Source organism: Nansenia antarctica (genome assembly GCF_963989245.1).
Source record: "Nansenia antarctica genome assembly, chromosome: 10".
NCBI classification, from domain to species: Eukaryota; Metazoa; Chordata; class Actinopteri; order Argentiniformes; family Microstomatidae; genus Nansenia; species Nansenia antarctica.
The window spans coordinates 22,280,238-22,297,827 of NC_137680.1; the positions used below are offsets into that span (position 1 = coordinate 22,280,238).

The 17,590-nt window shown below is 42.8% G+C and overlaps 1 protein-coding gene across 1 annotated transcript in view; it reads left to right on the top strand.

Annotated features, from left to right (window-relative positions):
- LOC308166758 (uncharacterized protein) overlaps positions 1–17,590 on the top strand; it is a gene marked incomplete at its 5' end in the record, with an annotated part of 47,579 nt that overhangs the window by 27,728 nt on the left and 2,261 nt on the right. The window contains 8 exons of the mRNA XM_080541083.1: positions 918–1,018; positions 1,574–1,720; positions 4,555–4,689; positions 8,987–9,240; positions 9,950–10,090; positions 10,869–10,981; positions 12,121–13,755; positions 17,494–17,554. Of these exons, the coding sequence (XP_080397209.1) occupies positions 918–1,018; positions 1,574–1,720; positions 4,555–4,689; positions 8,987–9,240; positions 9,950–10,090; positions 10,869–10,981; positions 12,121–13,755; positions 17,494–17,554 (2,587 nt within the window). The remainder of the gene's footprint in view (positions 1–917; positions 1,019–1,573; positions 1,721–4,554; positions 4,690–8,986; positions 9,241–9,949; positions 10,091–10,868; positions 10,982–12,120; positions 13,756–17,493; positions 17,555–17,590) is intronic.

The window sequence follows — 17,590 nt, forward strand, 5'->3', positions numbered from 1 at the left end:
GAAGGGAAAGGGGCTTCTTCGTAGCAAACGACGAGGTGTGAATGGTTCAGGTCCGGTGGTCCACGGTCAGCTCCGGTGGTGTTAGCGGTCGGTCGCAATCCACCTCGGAGGCGACGGCTTTGTTTGGCTTTGGTCTCGCTATGCGCCAACGTTAGCAGCCGGCGGCTAGCAAGGCTGGCTAACGGTGACACAGCTAAACTGGGCTAGCGCTGTTAACTCACTAAAACTCCGAACTCTTCTTCACGTCGTCTGTCAGCTTGAAGGCCTCGAAGATCCTCTTGAAGAAGATGAAGTTGGGGTCGAAGATCTCTGGTTCCTCTGTGATGTACTCTATCTCCACCTCGGGCTCCTTCTCCTTCTCCTTCCCACTCTCGTCACTCTAACGCACAGACCACTTCCGTCGCTATAGACACCAACCGGACATACATCAAGTCACGTACGCCAATCAAAACCACGCCCACTAATCTGGCGCTTGCACAATACTGAACAAATCTAAGACAGAACTTATACAATTACAATTAACAATACATACACCTTCATGAAAACGTACATGAATAGTATGGAAAATAATTAAGGAAATAACAGGGGCAAAATAGGGCTGATTTGGGGAAACTAACTGGCTCTAAATTGTGGGCCTTCATAACAGTAACATATCGTATTAGTATTTCTAAGGCTACTAGGAAGTTGCCCAGTTGCGTTTGATGTCCTATTGCGAAGCCTACCTTTTTTAAAGGTGTCCTGAGTCAGATTTCACACGCAAAATAGTCTGTTAATTTGATTCATTCTACTATTTCAGTGATGAATCTTGTTCGTTCTACTTTTAAATTGGCTTTGTTCAAGAAGTTGTCCATAATGTCCCAGTTTCTAATCAAATGAATGTATTTGATGAATACTGGATGTGCGACTTGTCTGTGCAGCGAAGTGTAAGATCTGCGAGTGGACGTTTGACAGCGAGCCCGTGTTCCTGCACCACATGAAGAGCACCCACAAACCTGGGGAGATGCCCTACGTCTGCCAGGTGGGTGGGGAACTTTGGCCGTCAGTAACACCGTCGAAACGAACGCCCCTGCTCATTGTTGAGACATGACTCTTTAACTGGGCCACTTATTCATGAAGGGCCCAGCACTGGTTTGACATTATAGCACATACTATGTAACTAGTCATTTTGAGTCCGGCTTCGGCCCCATAAGCATTATAGGTTTGTCTGCATTCAATCTATAAATGAAAATATGTATAACTATGGTCAGTTTATTTTTATTAGTATTATTATTATTATAGTATAAATGTTAATTTGGGGCGGTGGTAGCCGAGGGCTGGAATCATATTTAAGGTGCCTACCACTGCCGTTGTGCCCTTGAACAAGACACTTAACCCCCAATTGCTCCAGGGGCGTTCAGTATGACTGAACCTGTGTCTAGAGCAAAACATACATTTGGTTGACAAAGGTTGAATCTAATCTAATCGAATCTAATAACAAAGATGTTAGACACTTCTCCTTCCACCTCAACCTCTTACACATCTGACGTTTCTTTCCCTCTCACCACGTTAATCCGTCCCATCCCTTGTTTTATAGGTGTGCGAGTACCGCTCCTCGTTCTACATTGATGTCTACAGCCACTTTCGGACCTGGCACGAGGACACCCGGCACCTGCTCTGTGTCTACTGTCTGAAGGTGTTCAAGCTAGCCAGCAACTACCAGCAACACTATCTACGTCACCAGGTAAACAACACTATCTACGTCACCAGGTAAACAACACTATCTACGTCACCAGGTAAACAACACTATCTACATCACCAGGTAAACACTATCTACATCACCAGGTAAACACTATCTACGTCACCAGGTAAACACTATCTACATCACCAGGTAAATAACACTATCTACGTCACCAGGTAAACAACACTATCTACGTCACCAGGGGGGTATTCCACGTACGTTGATTAGTATATCGGCGATTAAAATAAAAGCCGCGTTCAGGCAACTCGTGATTGGGATTCAAGCCTCAAGTGATTCCTCGAACGAGGATCAGCCTTGTGTCATCAGTGTTCACAGAACACCGGTTTAGAAATCCTCGATATGGGCGCGTGCACGCAGACGCCGAACTGTCGAAGAGCCGAACTGTCGAAATGAAGATACTACCCTGCCCAGCGGTCCTACTTATTGATCTTTATGAAGACGAAAAATAAGATGTAAAATAGTGCAAGGCAAGGGAAATGGTTTGGCAAGAAATTGCTGACCGATTAAATGCGTAGGTCATACTAGCCCCAGTTATTGTTATATGTTCATATTTTAATAAATGAATATTTACTACTGTGGTGATATCAGCAGCAGGCTACATACAGTCATATCGTCACGATGGCATAGTGGTATTGACCGCTGCCATGGTATTCATTCGTCATTTTAAGACGGTGGTTCAAATCCCTCTTCTGACACACTTTTTACTGCATTTCGTTGTCTGAATCTAATCTAAAATCTCATCTAAAAAAGTATGTAGGCTATAAAATGATGGTGTAGGCTAATTTACAAGAAGTGACACGATTACAATGGTGTTTGAAGCCTTTCTGAGTAGTAAATGATGTTCTTCTAACTGGACCCTGGATTTGGCATCGATTATTTTTTCTTATGATTACTGTTGGATAGATGATTCACTTAGACAGATATATATATATTGTAAATCGATTTGCATGGAGGCTTCGGTTAAATGTAACAAAAATAAACATTAAATTAAATCAAGTATCGAACCGGCAACCTTCGGACCTCTAGCTGGCTGCCTTAACCCCTGCGCCAAACTCACCACTGTGATGACAGCAATGCAAGTTAATATTTTTATTGAATTTCACAGAGACATGTACACAACAGGACATAACAACAACAACTAGTATCCGTGGGGGAGGTTATTGTCCCATGTAAGAGTAGAAAACTAGTTTTGCACTTCGTTATGCAGTACATTGTCCATAAACAATAACAGATAATGTTCTTTCTCTTTTCTTTTAAAAAAACAAACAAACTAACAAACAAAAAACAAAAACACAAACAAAACAAAAGAAAGACAAAAAAAAAAGGGGCATGGGGGGGGAGGCCATGTCACATATCAGAAATAAACAGAAAAGAAAATGACACAACAAATACGGCAATGCAAGTTGATAGACATACCTTTTTAATTTATCTATCTATCACACTTTCAAAATATCAAGTTATCTATCACACAATCAAACTATTTATCTATCTATCTATCAATCACACTTTCAAAAGATCAAATCATCTATCTATCACACAGTCAAACTATCTATCTATCTATCTATCTCGTAAAAAGTGGGAACTAATATTTCCTAAAAGACATTTGGGATGTAGTTTTTGCCTGTGAGACATTTTTGATGCACGTATTACCTAAACCAGACTGTAAACCTGCTCGCTACCAGGTTTGCTCTGAAGGATTGGTTGCATAGCAACCACAGGGTATCTGCGGTGTCTTGAAAAGTATTAAAAGTTGATAAATACATTTTGGGAAAATCAAGACCCTTAATAAGTATTAAAAAGTCTTATCACGATTTTATGAGGTCTTGAATTTTGTAGGTATTTTTCTGAATTAGACTCTGTCCAAAGAGTTTGAGTCCTAAAAACTTTTAGTAAAAGTTTGTGAATTTATTAGTTTTATTAAAAAACAAAGATGAACCGGAAATTCTGTTGTATGATAGTGGGTCTAGTCTATTGCAAACTAAAACTGTTAAGTTAAAGGTGTCACTGATGTAAACGGTTACAGCTAGAAGTGGCGGTGAGGTCTGGAAAAATATTGACAAGGTCTTTAAAAAGTCTTAGAAAGGTATTGAAATGAACCTCAAAATTCCTGTATATACCCTGAACCAAGCAGCACATTTTTTGAGCCACATTGATGGAACCGAACGCAAGCTGAAATTAGCTCCCGGATCTGATTTAAACCTGGATGAGATTTAATCACGGTACGTGGAATAGGCCCCAGGTAAACAACACTATCTCCGTCACCAGTAAATAACACTTTCTACGTCACCATGTAAACAGCAGACCCAGCACCACAGAAAAAAAGACGGTTTGCATGCATTCTAAAATGCTAGGATTCGCTGACTTCATTTTAGTGATGGCATGGCCCTTCCTCAGTGAGCAGGTTCATTGTTTGAGACAACGCGTACCTGCGCACCGCAAAACTGCATCACCCCTCATTCCCCCAAGGTCTTCACTGTTGCAACCATTCTCGTATTCTATTGCAATTCAACTAGGATTAGAATTTCCAGAAACTAAATTGAAATGTGCCGATTATTCTCTAGAATCGTTCAGTTCTATTTCGAATTGGCTGCTTGGAATGGATTTTGCGGTTTGCTTTATTTTACAGCCCAGTATTGATTGACTGCCGGTATTAAGCTGGCAGTCAATCAATCAACATCATGTAGTTACCACCACATGATGTCTCAGTAAATAGTTAGTGAACACAAGCTGTAAACAAGGCTGTAAATAAACTGTTCTCCAACTTGCCCCAGTCATGGCAGCCCTTTGGCTCAACCCTCCCTGCTTGTGTCTTTCAGAACAGTAAGGCGCACCACTGCAACAAGTGTCGCCTCCAGTTCGTCTTCATCAAGGACAAGCAGGAGCACAAGACCCTGCATCACCGGAGCTACCGCAAGCCCCGGCAGCTGGAGGGCCTGGCGCCCGGGACCAAAGTGAGTACGCGCTGCCCGCTCTTCCTCCCATAGCTTTTGTTGCCACGTTTGAGGGAAACGGGCCCCATCCTGAAATTACCCCCCCAGGCCCATTCTCCCTAGATACCTGGTTCAGTCAGGACGCTCATGTCAGTTTAACAGATGAATGTGTGAAAATGGTAATAGATTTAAAGGCTTGGTGTCATTTGGACGGCTCCACTCTCCTCAGCTCCCTGGAGTATTATTATTATATTATATTATAGTATGAGTATTATTCTGTCTGAATAAACAGTCAGTCGGGGTGTTAAATGATGAGTTCAGATTTCTTTAAACCAAGTCTCAAACTCAGAGGTTTGTGATTTTTACTTGGTTTTGAGAAACTTCCAGGCACCAGCGATACCCTCACATGGGCAACTATGAACAAAGTCTCCAAAAGCGCTCAAACACTGCAAAGTTGTCAGCATGGTGAGGTTGTCAGTATGGTGAGGTTGTCAGTATGGTGAGGTTGTCAGCATGGTGAGGTTGTCAGTAAAAAACTCCAAACTTCTCCTTTGAACATCACCTCAGGGCCTCAAGCCTTTGGATAAGTGTGGAATCCATAATTGCGTTAAAGAGCTTGATTCTGATTAAGAGAGTTCAGGAGACTTTGGTGTTGTTGGATGGCTCTGCTCTTTATAGCGCCCCATGTGACGTTTAACAACACCAAATACAGTATAAAGCAGTTAGCCTGTAACTTGCCAAACCCCAACCACAGAACCGTCCAACACCAATGCAATTATGTGTCAGGAAAACCCCTCCCGCTGTCCCCCTGCAGCTTCTTCAGTGCAGGGACAAATGACTTTGCATCCTGGATTAGATTTGCACATTCAGTATTTTTTCAATGTTGTGTTTCCACAGTCAGGACCGTGAATTTACATGTATTGGTGTCCTGAACAATACTGTACATATTACATATTAACTCATTGACTGCCAAAGACGCCAATTGGCGTCTTATAGAATAGTAACGTTGACTGCCAAAGACGCCAATTGGCGTCTTATAGAATTTTTTTTTTTTTCCGCGGGGATCGCGTTATTGACATGTTCTACACCTAGCGATTGAATTTCAGACTTGGGTGTAATGTATTTCGGTCCCAGATGGGGGCAGTAGTTCGATAAAAGCCTGGAGAAGGAAGTGGCTTGCTGTGGGTTGTAGCAATGGCGAAACGGATCAGGGTATGTGCCAAACACGGCGCGGAGCATTGCGGGGCGGAGCATCGCGGAGCAGCGCGGCCATCGCCCGACTCTTCAAACAATTCAGAGTCGGATGATACAGAAAAAGTGCAGATTTTTTTTTTTTTTTTAAAGTTCTGCAGAAAAACCTCGTTTTCTCTGTTTATTGGTCAAAATCAGGTGTTTTTGCTGAAACCACCCTATGTTCTACGGCCGATTTCTAAACACTCAAAGAGGCTAGAAACAAACTTTCTTTTTCTGATGAAAGAAGAGAGTCTAAAGTTTTGGTAGATATGTTCAATGTTTATGTAGTCCAAAAAGTCAATATTTGGTGGGTCTTCAAAGTTCAGCGAAAATGCCCCAAAAGTCTGGCAGTGTGGAGCTCTCCGCTCTGAACATGGCTGGCAGTCAAAGAGTTAATGATGTGACAGGTCAGGTGGTCAAGAATCCTTCTGGCCCTGTTCATTATTACTCCCAGTCTGGGCCACAAGGGGGCGTCACTAACAGAGAAATATTATTTTTAAATAGACTCAGGCAAGCTGGACTGAACAACACTGGCTCAAAGAGCTGTCAATAGAAACAAAAGTGTTTTTTTCAAATATGTTATTCATCTAAATGGCAGAAAAAGAAAGAAAGACGCACACTCTTGGTCAAATGCAGTTATTTTATTCAGCCAGTGTTTTGGTCGCAAGCTGCCGTCAGGGTTCCTTCATTTATGTAAATGTCCCCCTACTGTGTTGGTATCAGAGGTTGAAGTTACAATCCATATATACAGTATACTGAAATAAAACAATCCATATATACAGTATACTGAAATAAAACAATCCATATATACAGTATACTGAAATAAAACAATCCATATATACACTATACTGAAATAAAACAATCCATATATACACTATACTGAAATAAAACAATCCACTATACTGAAATAAAACAATCCATATATACACTATACTGAAATAAAACAATCACAAGATTAAAGTAGAGATTCTCAGCTTCAGTGTTTTTTTTTTTTTTTCTATTTGCTTTCACAATTTACAAAAATTACAACCCTTTTTATACTTTTTCTAAAATTGGCTCGACAGGAGTTTCTGGTTAGTATGTTCCGTCACATTGTGCAGGCATAAGAGAGCTGTCAAGTATTGATTATAAACGTTGCATTTGCCTTTGGAGTCTGTTATTGGTGTCTTGTCAACATGAGGACCAAAGAGACATGAATGAAAGTCAAGGAAGAGATTATGAGCCTGAAATATGAGAAAACGAGGACTTACCATCCACAGAATATGTCACCAGCCAAACTACAGAGGCTTCATTGCAAGGTGCAAACCACTAGTTATCCTCAGAAAAGGATGGTCAGGTTACAGTTTGCTAAAACGTTCCTAAAAAGCCTGCAGAGGTCTGGTAAACTGTCTTATAGACGGAGAAGACTATCATGTACTAGAGTGATTGCAAGAGGGAAGTTTGAAACATCGTGGAGGGGGTGCTATGGTTCTGGCATGTGTAGCTTCCACAAGAACTGGCTTACTTGTCTTAATCGATTATGTTACTGTTGATAGCAGCAGAGGAATGTATGGTATGGAAGTGTACAGAAAAATCTTGTCTGCTCAAGTACAAGCAAATGGCTCCAAATTCAATGGATGGCGCTTCATCATGCAGTCTCACCCCAAACATACTGACATAGCAACTAGGGACTTTTCAGGGCCAAAGATCTCAAAACAAACAACTGAAGATGGCTGCAGTACAGGCCTGGCAGAGCATCACCAGAGAATAAATACACCCAGCGTCTGGTGGGGTAAATGGGTTGCAGACTTCAGGCAATTATTGCATGCAATGGATTGTTGATTTAAATGCTAAACATTTATTTTTCAGTACTTTATTTGGACCTTATGATTTTTTACTTTTGGGCTTCTGAAATAGAGGGAGTATGTTTAAAAAAGAAAATACTCTAGACCGAATTAAAGCTGAGAAGACCCCATAGTAATTGTTTAATTTCAAAATGTTGGAGTACAGAGCTACTTATGGAGGGCACTGTAAATGTAGATACATATCCATCGACTCTTGAAGAATATTACTTGAAGCTGCTCATGAACTTAATGCAACTGTCCTACCCTAAATGACCATAACCCAGTAGAAGGCTGTTTCCCACCAGTGTTTACACACAGAAATAAACAGTAAACAAACACTGTTCAGCTTTACGTTTCAATCTCCCACGTTGCTGTTCCAGACTGTCACAGTTGTGTCTGACATTGAGAGTGGTAGCATTTCTCCAACACCATCTATCTGTTTAACGTGGCAGGGTTGATGGTTTGTTGTTGTTCAAATTAAAGATTGTTGCTTGACATGGGGATAAACACACATCTCTCTGCCTTAACTTTACAAAGATTCATGAAATGTTTCCTGGACAGAACAAAAACCAAAAACTATGTTAATCATATCCGTCTGAATGGTTGTGTGTTGATATAAGAAGTCTTATATACAGTGCTGCTTGAAAGTATGTGAACCCCTTGTGCAATTATAGATTTTTTTGGTTTTTACCATGAAATCTATTTATCAGAGTTCCACCCGAACTCTTTCCTAAAGATCTCTCCTTCAACTGATTCATTTGGTACCCAATTATTTAGACACCGGATTCTACTTACCTGCTTAAGCAATGCAACTTGGGATTCACTTATTTTTGCACCTTCTTTATAATTTAGTTTTTCTACTACACACATGATTCCCTCTAAACCAACATATGGAATTGGTCAATAAAACACCAAACATTAAAAAATCTCTAATTGCACAAGGGGTTCACATACTTTCAGGCAGCACTGTATGGTGCATGGGGACAAAATATTGATATTCAATGTAAACATTTTACCATAGGGATTGACACCCATGCAGATGTTGCTAGTGGGCTGTCAGTATAAGTATTGCTGTTTATCTATTCAATAAATGTTTCTGTTAAGGAGCAAATTATGCCCAGTCTCCCTAGGATGAAAACACTTATTCCCACAGATGTCCCTGGTTGCGCATGCGTAGCCTTAATGAACTGAATATGATATCATCCTGTCTGTGTGTCAGGTGACCACCAGAACTGAATATCATATCATCCTGTCTGTGTCAGGTGACCATCAGGACGTATGCCCAGAACAAGGCCCAGGTACCCGGCAGGACCCTCCCCGCGCCCCCCCAGAGACCGACCCCTGACCCTCACACGTTCATGGTCCCCGTCGTACGCACTAGCGTCCTGAGGGAACTGAAATTAGCCATTGAGCAGAAACTGCACCCGAAACCACCTCTACAGTCTGCCAAGCCCGTTGTGAAGAAGAAGTCTGTCACGAGGATGATGGAACTGCTGACCAAGTTCCAGGAAGAGAGGTAAGGTGATGTTGAGGACTGGAGAGTGAGATGGTAGGTAAGATGGTGAGGACCGGAGAGTGAGATGGTGAGGACTAGAGAGTGAGATGGTGAGGACTAGAGAGTGATCATAGGTAAGATGGTGAGGACTGGAGAGTGATCATAGGTAAGATGGTGAGGACTGGAGTCTGATAGTAGGTTTACATATATTACGGCATGTGGTAGGACATTAGCCTATAGAATATAAAAATAAAACACTGAAGAATAGATGATGGGTCAAACATAAGACATACAGTGGGGGAAATAAGTATTGAACATTTTATTTTGTCCAGTAAATGTATTTCCAATAAGCCTATTCAAGTGAAATTTGCACCAGATGTTGGTATTAACTCAAACAATCCAGACAAAAAACTAAACATTAAAGTCCATATGTAAATAAAGTTATGTGTAATAAAGTGGAATGAAACAGGAAAAAAGTATTGTACACACTAACGGAAATGAATTCAATACTTAGTGGAGAAGCCTTTCCATGTAATGACAGCTTCAAGGCGCTTTCTGTATGAAGTAACTAATCGCCCGCAGTATTCAGGAATTGAAGGTATTCAAGGAATGGCCAAGGGGCGATTTCCTCAGGCACATAACAATCGCAAAGGAATTAACAAATGGAGAGGGTGTGACTTCTTCAGGATGTCCGCCAGGCTCATTGACCTCTTGGTGACTTCTCTGACAGCGTGTTCCTGGGCAAACAGAGGTGCATGGAGTGCAGTCTGGACGTGCCCAACTTCCCCAACCACTACCCCACCTACGTGCACTGTCTGCTGTGTCCCTACGGCACCTGCTGCTCCCGCTCCTACGCAGACCACATGATCAAGTGAGTCACGCCACGCCGGCCACCGGCGGTAACATTGAGTCCAGCGGGGTGTGTAGTAACATTGAGTCCAGCGGGGTGTGTAGTAACATTGAGTCCAGGGGGGTGTGCAGTAACATTGAGTCCAGTGGGGTGTGCAGTAACATTGAGTCCAGCGGGGTGTGCAGTAACATTGAGTCCAGTGGGGTGTGTAGTAACATTGAGTCCAGTGGGGTGTGTAGTAACATTGAGTCCAGTGGGGTGTGTAGTAACATTGAGTCCAGTGGGGTGTGTAGTAACATTGAGTCCAGTGGGGTGTAGTAACATTGGTGTGTGTAGATCAGTGGGAACGTCTTACCTTAATGTATTTACATTTTAGGCAACGTTAAGCAGGGGGAGAATATTTGTGTATTCTAGGTTGGAAGTACCATATGAAGTACCATTATGTTTTCCTGAATTTATATTTTGTTTGTATGTCGATCAATATATAGTAAATTATGTTTGTCATTGTTTATCTTCAACTGATTTATTTTCAGTTCCAAGTGACTGTTGAAATCGATCCAAAAAAATATATTTGCAAAGGAGGCGTCATGGATGGTGTGATGATTGTTTTGATCCTGTTCATTGTATTTATTGCAGCAGCCACGTTCCACGCACAAAAACCAAGCACATTCCCATGCACAAGCGGTCGCCACCTTGGTAATACCAAACACATTCATATTTTAGTGTTTTTATCAATGTGCCATGTTTTTGTTGTTTAGCCAGTACTTGCAAACATTTATTGTCAGTCTTTCCCCTACAGCTATTTAAAGCTGAGGTGTGCTGGCTGTGCTTTCATCTCTTCAACCGGTGACCTCATGGCTAAGCATCTGGTCCAGCACCCAGACCACGGCTACATCAGCTGTGCACCGAAGGGTGGGTGTCTTCAAGCTGCCAACTGAATTGCAACTTTCCATATTTGCTAATTAATTTACATGGTTTAAAATTAAGAAGCCATGGAGTCTGATGTGTAACGTATTAACCGGTGAGCATTTCTGACACATTCTAATGTTTTGGTCCTCATATCGGCAACCAATCAAAACTGTTCAGACTTTTCTTTTGAAACACGGACATGCGTTTCAATCTTGTTAAGAATCACAACACAAACTCGCTAATCAAGCCAAATTACTGCAGCGCAATGGATTGGGTGAGTAATCTCCACTGCTACCTAGTTAACTATAACAGTACTTAACATTGTTAGCAGGCTCCAAAACAAGCTGTGTTTCGTTTTTTGAAAGAAAAGTGATCATTACATTGGATCCCGATATGAGGACAAAAGCATTAGAACGTGTCACATTTGGCTTTCTAGTAACCAACAATGAATGTGCCCAGAATCTTCTGGGATGAGGGTGTTCTCTTCATTGTAATGTCCCTGGAAAAAGAGATTCATATCTCACTGGGCTTCAGCTGGATAAATCAATTAAGACTGAAGCCGTACTACTGTATGTTAAATACTGTCACAGACTTGTGTGAATATCAATACGCAAATCTTAATTGCGAGAGTGTTTATAATTTCTGTACATTTCTACAGAAACTTCTGTTGTCAAAGATGAATTGCACATGATGATTCTCAACCACACAAATAGTACATGTTCACTAGCACTCACTACCCTTCTCATTGTAGTGTGCTGTACAAGGCAGCCTGCAGTAAATTCTTGTTTCCCATTTTGCTAGTGAACTCTATTTCACTCTACCACTCTAAATCATGCTTAGTGCCAATTTGAATAGCGGCTGCAAATGGTGTCCAAAAACCCCCCAAAATGGGTCCCCATGACATGCATATGATGAATTTATCAGGGAGACACAGGACTGCATACCAATTCTGTTTATTTTAGCCACTGTTGTCTTTAAAACTTCTGGCCAGTGCAAAAACTCTTTTTATATCTTTGTATATATTATCATTGTGTTGTAATGGTGGACTTCAGATGACCTTTAAAAAAAGGGTTCAGGATGTTGCAAAAGAGATGTAGTTTATATCAAGGCTAACTGTTGTTCTTGTCATCCCTCACCCACAGAACATCTGGAATCTGACATTGAATTCTGCCCATTTGAAGAAGAGGAGGAGGAACCAAGAAGGGATGAAGATGTGCAGAGGCCTGGGTGTTCATTGGTGGAGCACTGGACAGAACCTATCGGCGCAATCCTGAAAGTTCCAGATTGCTCTGCCCACTCTGGGCCTAACCACTCCTTATCCAAGAACAGTGACGCCATCGACTACTTTAACCTGCTCTTCCCGTACACGCTCATGGAGCTCATAGCCTACGAGACCAACGCCCACGCCAAGGCCTGCCACTTCCTCGGCCGCTGTGACCAGAACTGGATCCCCGTCAACGCTCACGAGATCAAGGGCTTTATAGGCCTCTGTATCCTAATGGGCCTACAGAGCCTCCCTGAGCCGGCCAGCTTCTGGTCCTGGCAGCAGTATGACGACTGCCACACCTTCTTCCGAGCCATGCCCCTTAAGCGCTTCCAGCAGATCGCCAGCAACATCCGCATGGGGAATCTACGGACTGAGGAGTACGGTGGCGATGGTGGAAGCAGCAATCGGCTCCACGCCTTCAGGCCCATGCTGAGCATCTTGAGTGACACCATGTGGGAATCCTACATACCCAACAGGTGCCTGACCATCGACCGGGCACTGCTGCCAAACTTGGAAGCAGACACCACTTCAACCCAGGGGAACCCTAAGGCGCAACCGCGAGTGTGGCTGATGTGTGACTCCAAATCAGGCTACTGCCATCGGCTGCTGATCCAGATGAAGGAGAAGGAGAGGGAGAGGGAGCTAGGCTTCAGTGTAGTGCTGCCTCTAGTGGAGGGCCTCCAGAAGAAGCACCACCAGCTCTTCCTGGCCAGCTCCCTGACATCAGTCCCACTCATGCAAAAGCTTCTGGAGCAAGACGTCTACACTTCCAGCTCCTTCCCCCCCCCAAGCGCAATCCTTCCAAAGGAACTCTGGGACGAGGGCCAGCTGGAGAAGCCTGGAGACTTCCTGCAGAGGCAGTTTGGCCCCCTGCTGGCCACCCGCTGGAAGGACACCAAGGAGATGGGCTGCTTGTCGACCAATGCTGAAGCTGGCCAGCCAGACACTGTGTGGAGGAAGTCCCAGACCAAGGTGGGCGAGCTGAGCCCAATTGAGCGGCCACTGGCCTTCCGGCTCCTCCAGGAGAACATGCGGGGCGTGGACATCTGCAAGCAGCTGCTGGCCTGCAACCCATTGGGGGGCCTGCCACAAGACACGCACTGGCGTAGCCTCTTCTGGTTCCTGGTCAACCTCAGCGTTGTTAACTCCTTCATTGTGCTCCGGGAGAGCCGGAAACACAACCCACCACCTTGGGTGCAGGATGGACTCTTCTCTCAGGCAAACTTTCGCAAGCGCCTGGGCCACCAATTGGCCAAGTCCGCTGAAAAATATTCTCGCATCCACGCGGAGATAAAAGAGGAAACACCAGTAGTGGGAGAGAGGGCAGGCAGCCCTAATAAGCTACGACATAGGTGGGTCAAACTCACCGCCAAGACCAAGAGATGCAGAAACTGCAACTTGAAGAATCTGCGACATGAGAGTGTGTATGGGTGCAACATTTGCAGGGTCAACTTGTGCAAGCGTGCTAGCTGCTTCTGGGAATACCACGGATTCTCCCCCAAACACCCAGGTCAGTTATTGCTTAATGATGCTGAAGGTGCTTCTAAACACATGATACAAACACACTTACATAAACATGTCCATGATTCGTATTAATTGAAACTGGTGACTGCTTGATGGTGAAATGGATATTCATTAGTGGCCTAGTATATATATAGTAGTATAGTATATATTACCGTATTGACCCGAATATAAGACAAGGTTTTTTCCCCGGAAAAAAGTCTGAAAAAGTTGCATCGTCTTATATTCGCGCCCTAGACTTTTACACGTCAATATTAATTGACAACAGCGTATGGCGCCAAAAGACTGTTCCCCACGTGAGCCACCGTGTTTCTCCCTCTCACACACACCCCAGTGACGGGTACCTGGAGAGATGGAGACACACTCACACACACACCCGCGGAGAGACACCGCAGAGACACACTCGGACCAGCTCGAAAAAAGTGGCTCAAGTGGTTGGTCAAGTTAACACACAACAGAGAAGGAGTTACAATGCCAATTTTAAGACCATGGTGATCAATGAAGCAGAGGCATCAAACAACTGTCGAGGAGCCAAGAAATATGATATTACAGAGTGTTAGAAGTTGACGAGCCCAAAAAGATCGGCTTAAGAATGGTAACAGTCAGAGAAAAGCGTATCGCCGTCCGCAAAGCGGCCTCTTCCAGGTGATTGACAGGAGGGTGTGTGAATACCTGACTGAAAAACCTAACGATTGTATGCCCATACCCCAAGATGATAAAAAAGAACCTACATTGTTTCATTCAATGTGAATACAAATTTAAATTATTTTCTTTATTTAGTCTTCTTGATTTGGTCTTCAAAAAAAGTATTTTACCAAAAATAATTATTGAAAAAGGGGGGTCGTCTTATAATCAGGGTCGTCTTATATTCGGGTCAATACGGTATATATTTAATAGCTCTTAGCTGCACATTGTTGACAACTTGACATACATAAGTTAAAGTCAGACTGAACTTTCTACATGGTCTGGCACCCATCTTTGTTTACAGTCAAGACGGGTGCACTTCAACAGTGCCTTATCTTGATTGTTGAATGTGCGATTGGAATTTGTGTCACAGCCATTTGCAATGTTATAAAATAAAAAGATGGTGAAACAGACGTCAAGTTGTTGCAAACAACAAATTCAAGTTGCTCAACTGAGTCTCAACCTTGTGACCTCTAACTTGCCAACACACCGTCTTCTCAAATATATGATGTAAACCAGCTATGCCAGTGTTTGCCAAAGTGTGGGGAGCACTGCAGGGAGATGGGATGGGAGAGCGAAATTATATTTTGGTTTAAGATTGTACAAAAAAATCCCAGTTGGAAATATGTAGAAATATGTTGCACACGAGAGCTGTAAAAACCAGCAGACTCAGGAACAGCTTTCTCCATGCAGCTGTGACCCTGCTGAACACAGAATCCTGGCGGTGGGCCAGCTACCCCCTCCTAACCTTCCCCCTCCACCTCCCAACCAGAGGAACATTGACTCCCAGTATCAGTGTACCCTCCCCCCATACCTCTACTGGCTTCAGACTCAGGACTTCAATTTAGCTTTGCTCTACTGCTTGCCTACACACCATGACTCAGTACTTGGTGGAGAAACCCTTGTTGGGAAGCACAGCGGTTAGACGTTTCTTGTAGTTGGTCACCAAGTTTGCGCAGATCCCTCTTTGTAGATCCTCTCCAAATCCTTAGGGTTTGGAGGTTGTCGCTTGTACACTGTATATGTAACATACCTCAAGACCTATTATCCTTGTTCAACTGTACATATCATGTTGATATTCATCTCATGTATATTCACTTATTATATTACATTCATTTATACTCACAGTGATACCTTATACTGTAATACCAGGCACTGGGTACAATATCATGTCTTTTGCACTATGCCACCATCTGGTTATATGCCAAACTAAATTTTGATGACTCACTGTACTCTACAATGACAAGGTTTAATCTAATCTAATCTAAACAAACACTGTTACTGTTGCTACAATTTAAAAGACTCATGCCATTTTGTATGAATTGTTAGCCTAGCTATCCACTCAGAGTAAAAACATGGACAAATTCGTATTAGTGGCTAAAAGAAAGGCAGACGCCCCCCCTCCCTCCAAGTGTTCCAGATAAAGCCATACAGTTGAAGATCAGAAAATATGACACGGCATATCTTTCCTTCAGAAAATATATATCTCGCCTTCGGGTTCACTTCTACTGAGGTCGGTGCAGAGGAGCGACCAGTGTTTGTACTGTGTCTCAAACAGTACTGTGTCTCAAACTTGTGGCTGACGACATTAAGCCCTGTAAGCTGAGGCGTCCCCTTGAGACAACACACCCAAATTATGCTGATAAGCCCCATGACTTCAAGAGAAAGCTCAATGAATCCTGAGGTCAGCAAAGTCGCTTTCTTAAAACGGCATCTGTACCCGCAATGCTCAGCTAGCCTCCTACAAAGTGGCCCAATGCATGAAGCCGCACACTATAGCAGAGAATTACTACTCCCTGCTGCTATAGATATGGTCTCTGCCATGATAGACGAGGCAAGTGCCCAAAAGCTGTGAGAGATGCATCGATGCAAATCATTTCACAGAGGATTTGCTGTTTTGTAACAATGTTCCAACACGGACAACAGCTGATGAACTGTTCAAAATCATTGACAGCTACGTGACATTTTTAAATGGGAGGACTGTGGGGATTTGCACGGACGTGGCTAAAAATAGTGCCGTTACTTGTTATGTTAGTTTTCTCTCCACAATTTAACTATTTTTAATTATAAAAAGGTTTTACTTATATAATTGCATCTTTGTATTGGTATTTATATAAGAAATATATATAAGAGAAAATTACAGTTTGTGCAACTATGCAATAAATACAATTAATAATAATAATAATAATTCATTGGATTTATAAAGCGCTTTTCCGAGGCTCAAAGACGCTGACAATATGGGAAAAACGGAAAACACAGAAACAACAAGCAACAGATAACATGAGCACATAGAATACAGAGTTAACGAACGGGGAAGGGGAGGTTGTATGCATGTCCATGGGGGGAGGGGGGTGGCAGGGTTAGAGGAGATGGTTAGGGATAGGGGAGGTTGTATGCATGTCCAGGGGGGGGGCGGGGGTGGCAGGGATGGGGGAGATGGCTAGGGGTAGGGGAGGCTGTAGGCGTGGGAGAACAGGTAGGTTTTGAGGTGGGATTTAAAAGTGAGGAGTGAGGGTGATTCAATTCATTTTACCAAGAAAGATGGGGACGGTGTTGTGTAGGGGGGGCCTGAATTATTTTCTGTTACCAAAGGGGGGCCTGACTGAAAACGTTTGGGAACCACTGAGCTATGCTATTGAAAAGCTAGCAGTTTGACATAGTGGGTGCAGGTATTTGAACTTCAGGAGTGTGTTTTACCATCTCAACTTGGTTACAGTGGCAAACTTCGAAGCATTAATATCTTTGAGTGTAATTATTTTGGAGACAACTTGGATATCAAATGTGCGGCTTGAAAGTCAATGAAAAACGAGTTAGAGCATTACTATGAGCGCCATTTAGGGATTTCCATTGATGAGAAGGAACTCAGGATGCATAAATGACTATTTATACTGTACATAATGACATTAAGAAGTCCATGGTTTTGAACAATGTGATACAATATGTTCAGAAACATCTGTAGATCTGTTTGTAATAGCACAGTTATGTTGCTGCATTTGTTTGCTTTTCAAATCTGAACTCTTCTTTATTTTTTATTTTTTTACAGAATCCCCAAAACTTGGATTCATCATGGAGGATAGGAGGTACTTTTCAAAAACCCAATTCAGGTGACCTTGGTTTCAAGCTAATTTGCTAAAGATTGT